Below are 19,614 nucleotides of genomic sequence, written 5' to 3'. Positions count from 1 at the left end.
CGACTCCTGAACGAGCTCGCGAGCCACACGAATCTGCGATCACTTCCGGAAATAAATCACTACATTTCTTAAAGCATGTGGAATGACATCTTTTCTTAAAACTGAGCAGCTTGAATTTTATTCGTGTACAACTGTAGCAGCTCTTCCACGCAGTCAAATATATATTTTTTAATCCCTTAAATCCAGATGTGAAACATAAATTCAACAAATTAGTGGTCTGATATTTAGTCCGCCAAACGCTAAACGTCTTAAAGTTTTCCATTTCCTGTCATGAAGATGTTTGGTCAGTTTACAGCACAGGTTGTATTTTTTTTTTCTTTTTCTAATCGAGTGAAGACATTGTCTTATTAACTAATTAATTCATATTTCTGTAGAATAATATTCTACCTCAACGCACACCTTGCCTACACCATAACCTTTCAATGTTTTCTTCATTATTCTCTGCTGCTTGATCAATAATACATAATCAATAACGCGGGAAACGGCGCAATCAATTCATACTGACATTCAGTGAGCATTATTATTAATTAACGTCAATTACATTCCCTTTTCCTTACTATGACATTCTGGTGATTAAATATTACATTATATTCATATATCTTGCTATAGTATGGTATATATAAAATAGAAAAATATACAATCATTGGCTAGTGGAGAGATGACAGATATTGTCATTCACATGTATCCTCCATCGGGTCAGAACTTAGAGCGACCGAAAATTCTAGCATGATGAAAAAAAGAAGAAAACATTCTCCATCCAACCCTTTCAGTTGGACCAAACACCCGCTGCTTGGAATCTCTCTCTCTCTCTCTGCTTTCTGTTGAGGAAATATACTTATTAAAATATTTCATTTATTGCATTCTGATGACTAAAGCGTAGAAGCAATTAAGTGCAGAAATATTTTTTCTAGCTTGTTTATTTTTCTGTCCAATATTATCTACCAATATTTTTGTGTAAAAGGTAGGTATGCGTCATTTTGGGCCATTTAACAAATGATTCCCACTGATCCATCGTAGCAAGACAGACTAACAACACAGAGGCAAAGAAGAGGTGACGCCTGGCTAAACCAGGAAGAGACAATACTTTACTTTTCTCTTTGACGATCGTTTGTATATATATATATATATATAAAAACAAGATTCCCGCCCTTCTCAGAGTTAAAAACCGAGAACCCATAAGACACAAGATACACAGAATCCCCTCAGTCAGGTGTTGAGGCAGAGAAAGAAATACTGACTTCAATCATATGTACAGGAAATAGAAATAGCTACTCCATCATGATGTGATCAGATAATCTGGTTTAAAAAAAATAACAACTGAACCGAACTGAATCTGGCCCAGTCATTGCCAGCGTTGTGAGCCTCATGCAATACTGATGGAACACCCACAAATCCCAATCCATTCAAAAAGCTAAAGTGGAAATAAGAGAGAAAAGGGACGCAAACTGAATAACGGAGGTGAAATGTGTTGCTTTCGTCTTCTCTGGCTGGATGCTAACACCACAGGCAAAAACCTTCATTTCATGTTACCATCAACACACCATTTTCTCTATTTTTGTTTGGACTGCAGACACAGAATCCGACGTCCAGGAATGAATAAATAAATACATCTTTACTATACTGCACTACAATGTACCTGATTTCAAGTATGTTTTGGTTTCCCCTCTGCCACAAAAACTGCCACATTTACTTAATAATGTAAGAAACAGAAAAAAACAAAAACAAACATTGTATGATATTGATTTTTTTTTTTTCACTTTCACACAACTATATTTACTTCGGGAACCTTGTATACAGTCATAATTATTGCATTGTTTTTTGCATATCTTGTGGGATGCAGGATTACACCCACTTATACTCATCACATCATATTCTGCAACGCAACGTCTCATCCTTTCACGCTCACCCAACACCACAGAACATAGGAACCTGCAACGCTGCTCCACTCCACAGGGGGCACCACAGGCCGGGGTCTCTGCTGAAATTTTAAGGATACTCCACATGGACATTTATGAGAACAGTTTGAGCCTTGTTAGAGAAGATGCCAAATTTGCTTGGTTAATGTGATGAGGCTCAAACCATTAAAGCCTAAAGAAAAGGCAATAAAAGTTGTTAGCATGCGGCATCCAGAAAAAGATGAATTACATCCGAGGGTTCCACCGGGACAAAACTTCCTTAGCAGTAAATGTCCTGTTTGTGGACTTAGTTTTCAGTACTTAAAAAAAACAAAACGTTATTACAGAGTGGAAACGGTAAAATAATGTCAACAATAAATGATGTTTTAAACTCTGTAATTCAGAAGTCTTGCAGCATCTGTACACCAGCCCTAATACTTCATTTGAAGTTGAAATGATAAGTTAAACGATGACGTCCACGCCGGGTCAACGCCAAGCAATCAGTGCGCCGTCCTCCAAATTCATTCAGGAAGCGTTGCTATGGCAATATGAATACGGTGCGTAACGCTCAGAGCGACCAATCCACCATAAATTAAAGCAAAGAAGCAGCAAATGGCGAAAAGGCTCGCTACCTCCTGGCCCATTTTTACCACACAAACACGCACACGCCTGCACGTGACCCCCACCCCACACCTGTAATGCTACCTCAATTCACCGACCAGGTTTAAACATCAGCTTCTTAGAATACACAAGTAACCGTTCAAACGCACAAACTCACGCACATTACTTCTTTAAATAAATAAATAGATACAATCTGTTCAAGGTGCATACTGAGAGAGAGAGAGGACCCCCTCCCCTTTTTAGATACACGCTAAGTCACGCATTCGCACACGCACACACCTGCACGCACAAATACACACTACGCCCCGCTTCGATGCTTAAAGCCTCTAAAACTTCTCCGAAAATAAACCGAGCAAAATATACATTAGTCAGACCAACAACAAATCAAGGATAAATTAAAGCAATAACATTATGAAATTTAAAAGGAAATAGCCAGTTTTGCACAATACTGAATTGTTAAATACATAGTGGGCGTGGTCTGTAGTGTGAGTGTGTGTGTGTGTGACAGCAAATCCAATAGGATTCCACGCTGAGAGGAAAAGGAGGGTCTTGGAGAAGGAAGTGATGTTACTCCCTCTGTAGCTCTGTGCCGCTTTTCTTTTTCAATTCCTCACTCTCAATTCTCTCCTTCGTCCTCCGCCTCTGTTGCCTTTTTTAACGCGATGGCTTAAGAAAAAAAAAAAAAAACCCGGTGATGGAGGGATAACCAAACTGGAGGAAGAAGAGAGGGAGGAGTGAGGAGCGGCAAGGTGTGAGGCAGAAAAGAGTGGTCGCCGTTGTTGCCTAGCCACAAAATGCTTCTCCCATTTCCTATTGGGGTCAGGAAGTGGGTGTGGCCAAACGAGAAGTGGCTGAGGAGGCGGGGCCAGATTAAGGTGATAGTGTTCGTCCCTCGCTGGCATTTTAGCTACCAGCACATACAAGAGCAAAGAGTGTCCGTCTCCGCCCATGCCATCCGATGGCAGCAATCCGTTCCTGGAATCCGTCCCTCACCTGGCGTCGAGCCGTGTCACCTTAACCCCCCCCCCCACCCCCCACCCAGGCGGGCAGGGCTGTGCTCCAAGGTTCCCTTGCTTTGGAAGAGGAAGAGAAATGAGATTTCAAACGGGATTTTCCTCGCCCCCGTTTGCTCAATACAGCGCTTCATCACCAGCGAACCGACGAGGAGGAGTTGACCTTTCACCTTCAAGTGGAAATGGTCAGATGTGAATCCTTAACAGATCCCCCCCCCCCCTTACAAACCGGTCGGCCGTCCCCTACCGGGCTTCCCGGCGGCCAGACAAACGGTAACACAACACCGTAAGGAAAAACGAAAACAACGGACACACTTTCTTTACAGCCCTACGTCCCCCTTACTCATTTTGTTGTCTCTACTTTTCTGGTCTTCACACTTTGAGGACATTATAAAACTGTGAGGCACTTTAGAGACACGCAGACACGCGTGGAGAACGCACGCACTCAACGCACGCGTACAAATAGACAGGGTCATAGGTCGAGCACACACACACACACACACACACACACAAGCATACGCTCAGATAGTATATAATGTGGTATGCTTTACTACAAATATTCACACACATACAAACTCATAGGAACCAACGGAGCTATAACCAGGTGGCTAAGGTTGCGTCGCTGGCCGCTAACGTCTAGAGCGGTTACGTCTGGCTGAGAGGCAGGTCGTGTGTGTGTGTGTGTGTTTGAGGGGCAGGGACAGACAGCCAGCTGTGGCGCCGTTACCCAGCACTGATAGAGGTCAGTCTCTGATGATGTCAGAGGGGACACCCGGCCAATAAGACCCGTCGAGCCAACTCCTACAAACTTGTCACGCACTCCGAGTCCTCGTCGTCCAAAAGCCCGCTGTTCCTCTGCCGCACTCCTCCAACCACAGCCGAGCTTATGTGGTGGTCCTCCTCCTCCGCTTCCACATCTACCCCTTCCTCCTCCTCCTCCTCCTCCTCCTCCTCCTCCTGTCCCCTCCCTCCTGCTAGCAGCACCTGCCGCTCCTCCAACGAGGACGGCTCATGGACGGAGCCTCTGCTTCCTCCAACGTCTTCCCCGTCCTCGTCCACAACGTGGTCTCTGTGCGTTGATGCTGCCGCCGCCGTGTGGAGTGGGAGGGGGTTGCCGTCGGGGCTGTGCTGGGAGCTGGAGGAGCTACCGGGTGTGGCGTTACCGCCAGCGCCGCCGTTGATAATGTTGTTGGCAGCGCGCTCCATCTCCTCGATGGTCATGTCGCAGGCGTCGGCCAACTCGGCCTTGGTCGCCTCGATGAACGACGGGTCCTGGGCGAAATGAGCCAAGCCCTCCGATATTAGCACCTTGAGTGGGAAGCAGGAGAGAGGAGCGGTTACCGCAGCAACCAATGAGTGTTTGCATCCTTGATGCCATTTGAAGGTCATTCCCTCTTTACCTCGCCAAACGAGGGACATCTCAGCGGCGCCCGAACACAGACTAATGAAAAGTGACCTCCGACCTGTCGGCACACACTCACCGCCTCCACCAGACTTCCTGCGCTGCCGTGAGACAGCGAGCAGGAGTCTTTTCCCGGTAGCGAGGGCACTGTGAGCGACACCGGCCGCGGTGGTCTCTGATTGGACGCAGACACGCTGGGGCTCGGGCTGGGCCCCCTGCTGCTCCCATTGCTGTCGTTATACCTTGGGGGAAATAAATCGGGTTTCGTTGAAACATTCCGATCACGCGGCGTCTTCGGCTGTTCCTTTCATGGCGCTTCGTCTTACCAGGGCCCGCAGTTGATGGAGGGCAAACTGGCGTTGAGCTTTTCATGGGAGTTGGAGCCTTCTAGCCTCAGGGACGGTACTCTCTGGTACGAGGGGTCACCACCACCGGCTGGGAATTCAAAAAGAGGAAGAATGAAAAGTCGGGGGAGCCACATCCACCGGGACAAAGACGATGGAAAAAGCAATATTCAATCATTCGGTGGCTCATTTTGTTCCTGATCAAACTGGATTCGCAGGACTTCGGGCGTACCTGTGGGGCTGGCCGGAGGCGTGGAGCACAGCCGGCTAAAAAGGGTAGGGGAGTGACTCCGTCTTAGTAGAGGACTCAAACCTGCTACCGCCAAGGCCTGGAGGAGGAGAAGGCAGAAGGATGGAGAGGTGGTGGAGCGGCTTTTATATGCTCATCCAAGCAAAAGGGTTAAGGTGTAGCAAAGTCTACCTGATGATGTATGTGGTGTAGCGTCTTCTGGGAGGCCTCCGGCCTCGGCTGTCTCCGGAGACACTCCAGATGGAAGGACGATCTCCGCCCTGATGAGCACAAGCCACCAAATGCAATGAAACGGCATGCAGGAATGAACAAGAGCCAGAGAGAACCTGCGCCGAGACGTTTGAACACTTCGTACTCCAGAATTTTATCTTTCGTCACCTAAAGAAGTCGGGCAGAGGAAGACTCTCCTGGGAGACTGCCATCCTCCTCCTCCTCTTCTCTCTTCTACCTCTTCTCCTACCTCCATGGGAGTCAACTGCTTACATGTGTCATCATGATACACCAACCTAAAGGAGAATTATGGAAAGGCACGCCCTGAAATGAATCTGATTTAGCGATGAGTCTGTTCAGGTTGTGTGTTTTTCTTCTCGCCGTACATGTCGGAGGACAGCGAGTGGACGTCCTCCTGATACTCCCCGTCGTTGCCGTCGCTCTCGTCGTACGTCTCCTCCATCGACCCCTCGCCTCTTTGGATTATTGGCAGACGGCTGTCACTCGAACCGGAGCTGCCAACGAACGGAACAAAAAAAAGTTGCACGAGCAAATGACGAACAAACAACGCAAACAGAGACAACAGACGAAAAAAAAAAAAACAGGGAGACAAAAAGAAGCAGCTGGTTAGCCGAAAAAAATAATAATATCCTTTTAGGATTGTAGGAAAAGGAAGGAGGAGGAAAAAGCTTGAAGAAAAGAAGGGGGGGGAGATGCAGGCAGGGACTATCGTGTGAAATGAACACCTGGAATGCAACTGATAGCACGACTGAGGCTCAGACATCTTTAAAGGAGACAACGTTTAGGACAGGTGAGAGGACGCCGATTCTGCTGGCAGATACTTGCATGCCGGGAAATAAAACCCCTCTCACGTCTCGTCGAGAATGGAGGCCAATAAAGAAACACATGTTGCCTTTACGCCTGTTTTCTTTGGAAGTAACGCCCACATGAAACTGAATGTTATTTAGTCACAGGACAACGCAGGGAAATCCCTAGTGCCGCCCCCTTCATGCGTTGTTGCAATCCAGGTTGTGTGGCGCTCTGAACTCTACAGGTAATCTACATTAAATCACATTCCCGTTGCATTCCCAAGATGTCTGGTCGCCCCATCTGTCCACATCTGTTTCATATTCCAGAATTTAAAGAGACATCTCGACATTTATGTCTTATCTTTCCTCCGTCAAAACGTTTGCGAGATCGTCTCGATGTGCTGGCGCCGCTTAAATGCTAATGTACTTCTCATGCAGTTTAGTTAGCACTTCTAGACAACAACAACAACATCGATTGAGTTTTTCATTCACCAGAACTTAAGGTTTGAAGAAAAACAAGACAAAATTTTAAATATCGAGATGCCCCTTTAATCAAAAGCTATTAAATAGCTATGTAGCAAACTCTGGGTTAGCACTGTAAAAATCTAGATGCTAATTAAAAATAAATAAATCCCAAAGAGGTAGTGCATCCAAAAGCTTTTATTCTGATCGGGCCTGTAATTCTAAATCCCTGAAGAAGTGAGAGAGTTTAAATCCCCTCCCTTATTATTACAAATTAGCTGCAACCAATACATTTCATCTAGAGTGCATCATATTCTGCACAGCAGGCCAGGAGGAAAAAATATTCATTAATATGAAAAGAACTCCCAAGTCCCCGTGAGCCAATGTTCTGGCCCAGAACTGTTCCCCAAAGAGGGAATCAATGATCAACATGTTAATTATTTTAATCTCTAATAGCTTTGCCGGTAACAAAATGCTAAAGATATAAAGCTCCTCCCAAAGGTGGAACTAATGCAGAGAAGAGCGAGGGCCAGTAAACCTGATGGCGGTTAGGAAAGAGCAGCGCCGCCCATGCCAATATGCTTCTCTTTGACTAATGAAGAGATCAATATGAGCTTTTGAGATGCATCCTTCAGTCTAACCCAGAGCCATAAAGCAGCACCAAGACCCTTATGTTGCACCAAACAGACGATCTGCAGCGGAGACGGCAAGCTCCTGATATACGGCAGCAGATCAAACATTATGCAAACAGCAACAAGTCTCATTATCCAGAAATCTCCTTTCATAAAGCATGAGGAAACCTATTTAGAATATATTTAGGGGACTGACACAACACACACACTTTCTCTCTGTCCACTGGCGACATACCGCATGAGGGAGTCATAAAAACACGTCCTGCTCGTCACCAGAAACAAAAGGAGGAGAGAGAGAGGAGGAAAGAAAAAGAAAGTGACGAAAAGAGCATAAACATTCATGTGGCTGGGATGTTGCTGACCAGATAGGGAAGGAAAAGATGATTTTAAAAAGTCCACTTCAACAAAACAAAACTCACCTCTTTGGAGGAAAGCACCAGGCGGATCTTGGCAGCAGGATGGGGGTGAGCGGCTGCCCCGTGTGCCCGTCCACAGTGCTCACGGACGGGCTGGGGAACCGACCGGTTCCCTGGGTCGTCACCCCCACCATGCCAGTGTTGTTGGCATTGTTGATGTTGGCGTTGGAGCCCGATGAAGAGTAAGAGGAAGGCGTGAAGGTGGTTGAGTCCATGAGCTTCTCATGGGACGGGCTGTCGGCCTCGCAGGGGGAGCCCTTCTGGCTGATGTGCAAGGGCCGCTGGGTGGTGAAGGACTGTGGGAAGGAGCTGCGGCCGTCGCTCTGGTTGTAGTAGTTGACGTGGTTGCTGAACAACCCGCCCGAACGCTGAGGGGAGGAAGACGGGAATGGGGAGAACAAAAGAAGGACAAGGAAGGAAAGCACAACGGAAAGACGACATGTTAGGATCCTCGAGCACACGGCTGGCAGCGGCAAAGCTTTACTCAATGCAAAACAAACGCCTTGTGTCGAACCAATGGGAGATGGACTTGCAATTTAGCATCAAATCAGACATCAAAGAGATTAAATAAAAAGATCATGAGCGTGAATGAATCAGGCAAAGGTAAAGCATCAGAGGACTGGTGGGATTTGGCTCTATAAATAATTGTGTCGCTCAAAAATATTTCCAATCCGAGTGAAAGCAACAATCCTACAGTAAAACTTGTGGCATGATTGTGGCGATGATAAGTAGCGTAACTCACCTTTTGGAGCAAAGAAGAGTGTATATGTGTGTGTGTGCAGTTTTATAAATTAACATTTTTGCTTATTTTCACACAATACTCAAAATGCATGTGACCAATTACTAAAATTAGGTCCCGGCATCTGCGATGATTTGCAGCCAAAAAGAGATCATGTCAGATAAGACTTTTTAAATTGCATGTCTGTATGCAGAATGGCTTCAAGCAGGACGCTGATCATCTCTCTCTCTCTCTGGAGATTGAGTGAGGGTGTGTGTATCCAACCTTTACCCTGAAGATATCGTCCTCGGATGCGGCCGACACGGCCTCCTTCGAGCCTTTATCCGGCTCCTCCTCCACGTTCAGGTCTCCAGAGATGGCCCTTCGAATCTCTGGACCGATGTCATGCAACGTCCGCAGGCCCGCCTGCACGCAGGAGAAATGAAAATGAGGCGCGGCACTCACGGAATGGAACCATGACCGTGTTTATTTCACAATACCTGCAGAGAGAGGGCAGTTTTGGGGGGCACCTTGGCCACCAGCCCTTGTTCTTTCCTCTTCTTAAACTTCCGGAAATACTCCTGGATGAGGAAGGTTGCGTAGAACTTCCCGACTGTTACCTCATCGTCTGCAAGAAATACATTTCATAATTATTTCTACTTAAATGCTTGAAAACTTTGTGTTTAGTAAAAAGAGGAAATGTTGTGCATTATACATACCGCCAGCAGGGGGCACCACTTGATCCAAGAGCTTCATGCTTGTTCTCTTCCAGATCTTCTTCACTATTGCCCTCAGCTCCTCGTTGGCCTGTTCCAGGTTCCCTGCACACACACAGGATTTGATCTGATTACAGTTTACGCAGATGGAACTTAAAAGGGCCGACGTGTATTTGTATCTTCTTCTGTGGTGCATTTTAAAGTGGAATCAAGACTGCAAGAGGTGCTGATGAATTATTCTACTGAGAGCAAAGCAGAAGAATAAAGTGCACAAAGTGAAAAAATATGTGCTAGCACTTAGCATTCCCCTCAGATGCTCTATGTATTCATGAATGCTGAGAAGCCCGCCACGCCTGCACTGGACTTACGTGTGTGTGTGTGTATGTGTGTGTGTGTGTCTTACCGTCTGTCTTGATCCTGAGTGCAGTTCTGACCAGGGCAAACAGCGTGGCATTGAACATCACCGTCCCATCACTGTTTAGGGGCATGTTCATGGACACCAGGCGCTGGCGGACGTAGAACAACATTTAAAAATAAAGCTCAGACCAAATGTACCGACAGATTTAGGGAACGCAAGAAGACGGGAGTTTGACAGGGGCGTCTCGTCTATGGGTGTGTGTTCACCTTGCAGGCCACCCTGTGTGGACAGAGCTTTCCAAAGCCAAGAGGAGGCTGGATTCTTCGGAGCAGCGTCACCACATCCAGGTGTTTTATCCGTCCCCTGGAAACGGCACAGAGATCAGACAACGCGTGCGGATCGAAAGACTCCAAGCTGCAAATTCTCCATGAACTTACTTAGCCTCCGGGTCATATTCAGCCCAGATCCTCTTGAATTCATCAAGATGATGCGGCCCCAAGATTGACCAATCACGCGTCAGGTAGTCAAAGTTGTCCATGATGACAGCCACAAACAGGTTGATGATCTGAGAAGAGTTGGGGAACAGTCAGAAATGACACCATTAACCTACGCAGCTAAGAAATCGGCAAAAGTTTATAAAATTATAAAACCGTAAAAAAAAAGAAAAAATGGTTTAGAAGAGGACCATTCAAAAATTGATTTGTCACCATGCTCACCAGAAAGGCACAGAGCATGTAGAAGCTGACAAAGTAAATGATGGCGAACTGGCTGCCGCAGTCCTCGTGGGATGAACTGTTCTCATTGGTCGAGCCTTTCTCGCACGGCCGATTGAGCGTGCACGCCAGCATGATTTCCTGCCACGCCTCACCAGTTGCACATCTGATAGGTAGACATGAAGAGACAAACATACAGGACAACACACACACACACACACACACACATACACATACACACAATAGAAGGGTAAATATTTATCAGATTATTTACACAAATTCTATACATTTACAGATTTACATTAAAAAGATTCCTGGAATTAAATGAATCCGAAGCCTCTGTAGGAAAACGCCGATGTAAAAAAACAACTGGAAATAATATGGGAAAAGGAAAACTATTTCTGCTCATGAGAATAAAAGAGAAATGTGAAGATGGAAAGCATTAAAGATTTAAAAAATGAGGCACGCAGCCACATCCCTCACCTGAAGAGCAGCAGCACCGCCTGAGGGAACGTCTGGAAGTTGTTGTTCCTGTTGATCTGTGTGTTGTCCCGCAGCGCTATCTTACCAAACATCTGCATGGAGCGGGGGGGGGGGGGGGGGGGAGAGTAGTCACAGCACACAGGACATCAGAAATGACAGGAGGAATAAAGGACAGCGCTATGGGACAATCAAATCTGGAGGCTTGCTGTCCAAAGAAAATTAAACCAGAGTTCTTCTTCTCATCAATGACACAGACGACAAACAGGAAGAACACAAGAGGTGGAGGAACGATACGATTGATACGGAGGAGGAAAGGCAAAGAGATGACGCTTACCTGCATGCCGATGACGGCGTATATGAAGAATAGCATCACTATGAGCAGAGCTACGTAGGGCAGAGCCTAAAGAGGAGAGAGAGACATCAGTGACGAGTGAAATACCGACGCTTAAGCGTTTAACTTCCACCGCTCTAGCGTGTCGTGTCCGTTTCTCTCCTCACTTGGAAGGATTTGATGAAGGTCCACAGCAGGGTTCGAATCCCTTCCCCACGAGACAGCAGCTTCACCAGCCTCATCACGCGGAACAGCCGGAAGAAGGTGATGGAGATCCTGGCGTTCTCCTCAGAGTTCTGCAGTCCCTTTTGGTGGGGTTTGGTGTTTTTTTTTGGTTTGTTTGGAAAAAAACACAGGACGCATGGACACACACACACACACACACACACACACACACACACACGCGCGCGCACACACCAGGGCAGAGATGATCGCATGCGCACGCAGACAAATTCAGACATTGTATGCATATTCCCACCCATGCATAAATGTGGATGTAAATATGTATAACACATGCACACAAACACACACACACAACCACACACACACACACACACAGTTAATAAATGGAAATCTGCATCCCACAATATCCCATCAAAATCAACTGACAACGGGAATCTGGGAGAGAATCGGGCAATCGTGCTTCTATTTCTGGCTTCCAGGAAAAACCACTGGCAAACAAAGAGATTCACAAACTATCCATACGAGCGTCATGAAAACCAGCCGAACGAAACTCTCCTTAAATCACCGAACTGTGCAATTAGATGAGTCAAAGTTACTCCGTCCTGAAAGATACCCGGTGAACCCTCAGAACCAGGAACTGCTCCGTTCGGCTGCAGCTTAAAATCACTCCTTTCTTGCCGTTAGTTCCCTCACAGCTCTGAGAACACACTCCTGGTTGTCGATTCCATATCCTACTACAAGTAAATTCCGGCCTTGGCTGTGACACTTGACAAACATCCATACTTGTAAGGCAGATAGCTGCAGCGGCCCTCAGAATTAAACTGCCTCCTCTTGAATTTAAATGCCTCTTGCAGAAATCTCCTTCCAATGCATTTCTCAGTACGCATGTGGCGTACTTTTATTCTGTATCTACATTAATAAACGTTGAAGTACACGCTCCGTGGATTTCTGGCCGTCTTAACAGTATTCTTCTACAGGAAATAACTCCACAATGAAATATTCAACCTCTAAGCTGAGTGCTATTCCAGCCGATTTACTAATTTATGCTGCTGCTGCTGCTCATTCTCACGGATTCAAAGGTGGAAAAAAACAAGTAAGTAAAGCATTGAAAACCCAGCGACACCTAAATGCATCATCTGCGGCCTTAACACAAAGAAATGACAAGAAATCAACAAACAGTTAATCTCTATGTGCACTAAAACCTGGCCTGGATAAGTACCGGTAAGCTGAACTTCACCACAGAGCAACAGATCTGCACTCTGTCTTCGGTGGAATCTTTGCATGCCATTTGTGTTTTTTCCCAGAAGCCATCAATTCTTTATTCCAGTCCCACAGAGAAGAAACGGCATGTTCCTGAAAGGAATGTGTCATCCTCCACTCATCCCGCTGCAGCCTCGGATAACTGATGCCAATCGGTACTTTTCAACACCTAACGGAGTTGTTCCAAGAGGGAAATACAGATATATATTATTTTACAAATTGATGCAAGTCTGTGATGATGGGGAACATTTCTTGGAGTATTTTCTAAGGGTAGATTCCACATTTTAACTATTATGTTGCAGTCCTGGCGAGTAACCCGAGATGTGAGTCACCTCAAACTCCACTGACAGATTTGCAGGAAATGACACATCCTTCTGAGAAGTCAAAATTCTGTAGGGCCCACCACATGTAATACCACACGTGTACCACAGTGGGGACCATTGCACCATTAAAAGAGAGAGAGGGGTGAGGGGGGGGGGGTTACATTGACAAGTGTAGCACAGAGAGAAAGAGAGTCTGAATGTGAAGATTGATAGATAGAAGGATAGATAGACTGATAGATACACAGACAGATAACTACAACTATGGCAGATCAGTGGAGAGGAGTGAAGGGGGGGGGGCGCGATGGCGTGGCCGTGACGGCTTGCATCGGTGACAAAGCGCAAAAAAGATACCACACGGGGACGCAAGTTGCAGGCCATGTGGGAGATGGGGAGGCAGCGGGGGGGCAAAAGCCATACACAACTCCTTGCAGTTACTCTGGGCCTGCTCAATGCAGCGGCCTCCACAAACACACACACACACACACACACACACATATATATATATAAAGACGTAAAGACACACACAACACCCGCATGAATGTAACTCATGCTGCAGAGGACGAGCGACAGGGTGAATGACAAGCCAAACGTCTCGGACCATACCATGGATGGGGGGGACGGGAGGATGGGAGAATGGAGGGAGGCGGACGAGGTTACCGTCGGAGCGTACCATTGGCCTTACCGCAGGGGGGTGAGAGGAGGAAGAGGAGGAGGAGGAGGGCGAAGAGGACGAGGACGAGTCAGCTGGCTTTAAGGAAAGGCAACAGAGATCAGCACCGGAGCAGCGCCTCATGTGTGCGTGTGTGTGTGTGTGCGCTGATTGTCTATGTGATCATGTGTCATGTCAGCTCTTGGGTTTGTCTGTATATATGATGGGGGGGGGGGGGGGGGGTTGAGGGGCGCCTCTGAGCTATCTGTTTTTCTTCCTGTCAACTGAGGCTACAAAAAAAGCCGTAGTTAAACTCGGACTATACGTTGATCAAAGTCTTCTCCTTTGACGCCTCCTTTGAGTATTAAAATGCATCTTTTGGGCCGAGACTAGTCGATGAAAGGCTGCGAGGAAAAAGCCAAGCACCTTCGTCTGTGGTCTGACAACGTCTGTTGAACAGAGCAACACTTTAATCTACTTCCAGGTCAAAGATGGGTTTAAATCCTTTTGGAACAGCAGCAGCCCACACGTATTTACACCTAAACATATTACTGGGAGACACCCAGCGGACGTCCCCGGGTACATTTACACCGCATGAGAGCCATAGATCAACTTTTAGTTCAATCTACGACTCGGCAGCGGTTTTCGGCTCTGTTAGAATATTTCAGCGTGAAATAATGCTTCATTACTTTCCAGTCTTCCCTGCAAGAAATGAAAGATTCGAAAAGGCGAAGTTAGATTTAGAGGAGAAGCAGTATAGAGGAAAACGCAAGGGAGAGAAATTAAAGAAAGAGGCAAAGAAAGAAAGGAAGAATGAAGCATTTAAAGGAATTCTAACAGAGCCAAACACACAACGTTATGATGACACGTAACAATGGCGTTCACAGTGATCAGGTATCAATACTTCTAAACTGGGTTTGATCAGTTAGCGCACAAAGTCACTTGCTGTCAACAAATTAGATAGGGATTGTGTGTGTTTGTGTGTGTGTAGGGGTGTGAAAGAGAAGAGAAGGAACAGTAGGGATGAAGGGAAGACAAGAATGATTTGGAAGGAGGAAGGATAGATTCTTGGGACTTAGAAGAAAATACTGTATATGTGAGATTTTGTGTGTCTATGTGAATTACATAAAAAGCTAAGCAAACAGAAACAGTCAGTTTGTACAGTTGTGCTTTCAGGCTGAACTACAGCATTGAGTTACTGTAGCTGCAGCTTAAAAATAAAAGTCTCACACTGCATGTCATATGTTCAAGCAAAACCTTTTATCAGTTCAAGTCAGTGCAACAGGTAACATGGGTTTCTGAAGCGCCTCTCGGGTTTAGAAACACAAATTTGGATTGAAAACAGCTTCTTTTGAAGCTAATTGGCTGAGAGACCAATGTTACCTCGCTTGCGTTTGAAATGAGCAAGCAGCACCGCAAACCGACGAGAAAGAAGACACAGAACCAGAGAGAGAGAGAGAGAGAGAGAGAGAGAAACAGCTATAAAAGAAGGGCAAAGTCAAAAAGAAGGAGAGAGAGAGAGAGAGATGGAGAGAAGTAGAAGGAGGCATTCCAGAGAGAGAAAGAAAAAAAAGGGGAAATAGATGCAATCCATACTGGCATCGCCCGCAAGACACCGGTCACGGCAAACCGCTCCCAGTCTGCTCTAGTTCGACTCCAACCGAAACCAAATGTGTAAAAGAAACCTCATGAGGTTCAAGACAACCAGAGACCCCGGGATTCGAGCTCAAAGAGCACAAAATGTGCAGCTAATCCAAATCAACGGGCGCCCAACGGAGCGGCCGAGTGGGTGCGCTCGTTGGACCATTTCATTTTTGATTCTAGGCAAAGTAAAGACGCTTTAAAAGCCGGGTGGGACTCTACTTCACCGTGTGCTTAAGAGGTAGCTGTTGGCAAAGCTGCTGCTATTAGTTCCTAATTTCATCGCCCAGTATGCCAAGGAGTATTCACATGTGCTTTAGAGCCGGATGAAATGCAGTAGTGGGCTGGAATCGGAAAAGTGAAAGGGTCTCAAAAACAGAATCATGGAGGGTTTCTTAAAAAAAAGAAAAGAACAAGGCAAATAGCGACGGTAGCTTGGGCGTTCATCACAGAAAAAAAATAACGATTTTAAGGGCATGCCTTTAGTCTGAGGGTGTGAGAAAAAATCATAAAAAAACAAATCATTGCAAAACAAATTAACCAAACCAGTGCAGAAATCAAAGACCTGTATAGATGACATACAGTAGATGCATATCTCTGGCCAATCAGACCTCAGCATGAAGGCGATGATGCAATCAGCGGTTCAATATTGTCCGTATCAGGGAGGAAAACTAGCCATCGATGAATAAAACATCCAAGTACAGCTTTCTGACACTTCACACTGTACGGAACCGGGCCTGGATGCGCCGCCTTCCTGTTTGTCATTCTATACAGTCTCCATCAAGCAAAACAAACAACGTGAGACAAATCAGGTCGCTGAGACAATGCAGGAGCAGCTTCTACTGGCAAATGCAACGGTGAGTGATGCTCAGCGGACCGACGCATTGATACCCATCGGAATCAGGTTCAAACATTAGAAAATCGCTACGTAAATAATGCAAAAAACAAAGGCAGAAAAAGTTTACATTTCAGACTACCGTGCAGCCGTGGGACGGAAAAACATCAAAAACTAGCTGAGAAAAGTCATTTTGCAGCCTCATGTGTGTCATAGAAGTTAAACTAAAAAAAAAAAATGTATAAATGAATAATAAATAGAAGCCCTAATGCCTTGTCCACATTAAAATCCTTATTTAGAACAGCTGTGAAATCATGTTGCTTCACCACATCTGGCCTTCGGTTCCAGACTTCAGCCATGTCTGAAGATTAAATGTGGTGCAACTGAGATTTCCCAATCATTTGAAAGCATGCGAGATGGGTATCAGCGCTCGGCCTGCTCGTGTGTGTGTGTGTGTGTGTGTGGGAATGGCAGAGCAGGCAGGCGGGAAGGGAAGGAGGGAGTTGGACTACTTACGTTAACCTCAGTGATCGCTATGTCAACAATGCTACCCACAACTATCAAGGCATCAAATGTGTTCCATGCATCAACAAAATAATGCTGCGTAGGGGTGGGGAGAACAGAAAAACAACAGAAGAAAAGAGGACAGAACATAAGACATTTAAAAATGGAAAGAACAGAAATTAAAGGAGAGTGGTGGGGGGAAAAAAAACAAGATAAAAAACATTACATATAGGATTTCAGTAACGGCAGAAAAGAAAAGAGGGCCTGGAACAGATGGACGACAGAGGAAGAGCAGCGCCGATTGGTCATGCTTGTCCATGAGGGGAAAATGTCAACAACAACAACATTAAATTGCAACACAATGATGAAAACACCCGTTTGCTGCACTTGGAAAAAAAAAAAAATTCCGTGAGTTGTGAAGGGTCAGCGATTTAAGTCGGTTAGTGAGGGATCGATTAAAAACATCCGGGACTCTGTATGAGGAAGGAGGACGCTTTCCTGTTCGGAGCTAAGCCCTGCCTCTGGAAAAAGTTCGTTCTCGCACGGGAACGCTTACGGTCGAGGGTGGGGTGGGGGGGCGGGGTCACCTGAATGGCATCGGCCATCTTGGAGTTAAGGATGGAGAAAGAGGAGGAGGAGAAAGACAAAGGTAGAGAAAGGAGGAAGAGAGGCGAAGAGAAACAACAGAGGAGGCACAAAGGAGAGAGGGAGGGAGGGATACGGAGGGGAAGAGTGGGCATCGTACTTACGTTGATCTCACTGAGAATGACGTCTATTATGCTGCCAATTACGATGAGGAAATCAAACACATTCCAGGGATCACTAAAGTACCCCTACACAGGATGAGGTGAGCAAGAGGAGGAGGAGGAGGAGGAGGAGGGTAAGAAAGGTAGGTTAGAAGGGAAACAACATCTGCTGCTACTTTGCAGCCCTATTAAGCTGGCACGGTGTCGAACAGCACACTGAAGACAGAGGAAAATCCGCTGATGACCCGAGATTTTAAAAATCTAATGAACGGAATCAAGTCGTTTCCGTCGCAGTATCTGCTCATCGAGCTGAAGATGGTGTATCAGATAGCAGTTTTATTAAGTCCTCCATCCTCATCAGCAAAGATTACACTGAAAGGCCGCTTTGTTTGCGTTACTTATTCGGGGCAATTCATCATCAGATTTATCAAAATGAGCACAACTTCATCATCATTATCATCAGGCTGAAACAATATTATGTAGACTGGTAAGAATAAAATATATGAAGCGTAAGAAGGTGAAACGTGGGCTGTGCAGATGTGACGACGTTTAGGAAGGAAATTTGGAGCATCATTATCTGGATAATGAGCTTCCAGCTCTTTGCATCATAAAATAAATCCCTCTGAATGGTTCGCATCAAACTGATATCTGGAGGGAGGGAGAAAAAAAACCGAGCTTCATCGCCCTCTGTGGTAGTTTTTTTATGAAGGTGTTATCAGGCGCTGGAAGATTAATATAACACCACGGTTAAACATTAGTAAAACAGAGCATTAGCGTGTAAATGTCGACATATGGAGCGGTTAAATTAACTTTCACAAAGTGCGAGTTTCATATGGTTTGTGGCACAAGGAGCCGCGACGCCCTCTGAAAGCTGTTCAACCTGCTCCTGTGCATCGAATTAAACGTCCCCGCTAGACGACCTTTGACACCTGAGGAGTGAAAGTGTTAGCGAGCTGGTCCTCTGCGCATACCGCCGCTGCTTAAAGGAAGAGTTTACAGAAGTTAAAGCAATAAAAGTCCAAAAATCGCAACACGAGTTATCAGGTTTGTTTCCATTTGTTGGTTGAAAAATCAATAATCTAGAATTTCTTTGTGTGTGTTCAAGTTTTTCCCCCCCACAATACTAGGTATTCCCATCTGCTGCTGTTTAAATATGTGTTGCAGCAGGAAGTTCTACTATTGTGGCAACAGGAGGGCAACAAGGGAGCATGGAGATTAAAAGCTGCGTGATGTCGTCTGCTAATTTTGTTTCAATTGCATTACATCACAATCAACATCTGGAGGAAGTAAAGGTTATTTGCAACAGATGAGAATCATCTTAACGCATCGGATTATATCCCAGTTCATCCATTCATTAGTGGCAGATTTGTTTGATAGAGCCTGTCTTTTTTCATCTGCTGGAAATGACTCAAAAAGCAGAGCATGTAAATGCTCTGTGCTTGGCTTTACGGTTTCTGTACGAGAGGAGGCGACCTACTCTGGGTTTGAAGGCGATCAGCTTGAGGATCATCTCCACAGTGAAGAGTCCAGTGAAGAGCATGTTGAGGATGTTCATGGCATCATTGAAACCTTTGGTCTGGCCGTGATGCTGCAAAGATACGCAGAGGATTCATCAATATCCGGACGGACAAAAGTTCCCCCGAACACATCAGTCCGGGGCGTGAAGGGACTCACCTGCATGGCCAGACAGATGGTGTTGAGAAGGATGAGAGTGAACATCAGGTACTCGAAGTAGGTGGAGTTGACCACGTACCACACCTTGTACTGGTAAGGGTTCTTGGGGATGTAGCGGCGCAGCGGACGCGCCTTTAAAGCGTACTCCACGCACTGACGCTGCAACGCGTAGACACAGTTTTTAAATGTCAGGTAAGAAAACCGGCAGCATTAAAAAAAAAACTATTCTCTATGCTGAGATACGGATCATCACAGAGGATTAAACTGCAGAGACTTGGCGTCTCTACATCCGCTTTTTTTCTCATCCGTCTGAACTCTCCTGGCTGATCGACCCCTAAAACGTCTGCTCAGCTCTTAAATGCCCCGCCCCCGCTATCTGGACTGCATTGTCTCTTCTGTGTGACAAGCGCTTCCGGATAAAACAGC

General features: G+C 45.9%; 1 protein-coding gene across 1 annotated transcript in view; it reads right to left on the bottom strand.

Annotated features, from left to right (window-relative positions):
• Positions 1-4,330: 4,330 nt before the first annotated feature.
• Positions 4,331-19,614, bottom strand: part of cacna1c (calcium channel, voltage-dependent, L type, alpha 1C subunit) — a 92,256-nt gene continuing 76,972 nt past the window's right edge. The window contains exons 31-54 of the mRNA XM_068755381.1: positions 19,189-19,347; positions 18,992-19,102; positions 17,518-17,601; positions 16,781-16,864; positions 13,810-13,887; positions 11,541-11,678; positions 11,377-11,442; positions 11,043-11,134; positions 10,563-10,725; positions 10,284-10,411; positions 10,113-10,209; positions 9,892-9,994; positions 9,492-9,593; positions 9,273-9,400; positions 9,058-9,198; positions 8,058-8,422; positions 7,874-7,900; positions 6,122-6,250; positions 5,904-6,031; positions 5,697-5,785; positions 5,508-5,604; positions 5,258-5,366; positions 5,011-5,173; positions 4,331-4,837 (exon numbers count right to left, since the gene is read on the bottom strand). Of these exons, the coding sequence (XP_068611482.1) occupies positions 4,331-4,837; positions 5,011-5,173; positions 5,258-5,366; positions 5,508-5,604; positions 5,697-5,785; positions 5,904-6,031; positions 6,122-6,250; positions 7,874-7,900; positions 8,058-8,422; positions 9,058-9,198; positions 9,273-9,400; positions 9,492-9,593; positions 9,892-9,994; positions 10,113-10,209; positions 10,284-10,411; positions 10,563-10,725; positions 11,043-11,134; positions 11,377-11,442; positions 11,541-11,678; positions 13,810-13,887; positions 16,781-16,864; positions 17,518-17,601; positions 18,992-19,102; positions 19,189-19,347 (3,288 nt within the window). The remainder of the gene's footprint in view (positions 4,838-5,010; positions 5,174-5,257; positions 5,367-5,507; positions 5,605-5,696; positions 5,786-5,903; positions 6,032-6,121; positions 6,251-7,873; positions 7,901-8,057; positions 8,423-9,057; positions 9,199-9,272; positions 9,401-9,491; positions 9,594-9,891; positions 9,995-10,112; positions 10,210-10,283; positions 10,412-10,562; positions 10,726-11,042; positions 11,135-11,376; positions 11,443-11,540; positions 11,679-13,809; positions 13,888-16,780; positions 16,865-17,517; positions 17,602-18,991; positions 19,103-19,188; positions 19,348-19,614) is intronic.

Source organism: Brachionichthys hirsutus, chromosome 22, assembly GCF_040956055.1.
Source record: "Brachionichthys hirsutus isolate HB-005 chromosome 22, CSIRO-AGI_Bhir_v1, whole genome shotgun sequence".
NCBI classification, from domain to species: Eukaryota; Metazoa; Chordata; class Actinopteri; order Lophiiformes; family Brachionichthyidae; genus Brachionichthys; species Brachionichthys hirsutus.
Note: the sequence above shows the minus strand (reverse complement) of the source record. Positions and strands in the feature narration are given on the sequence as shown.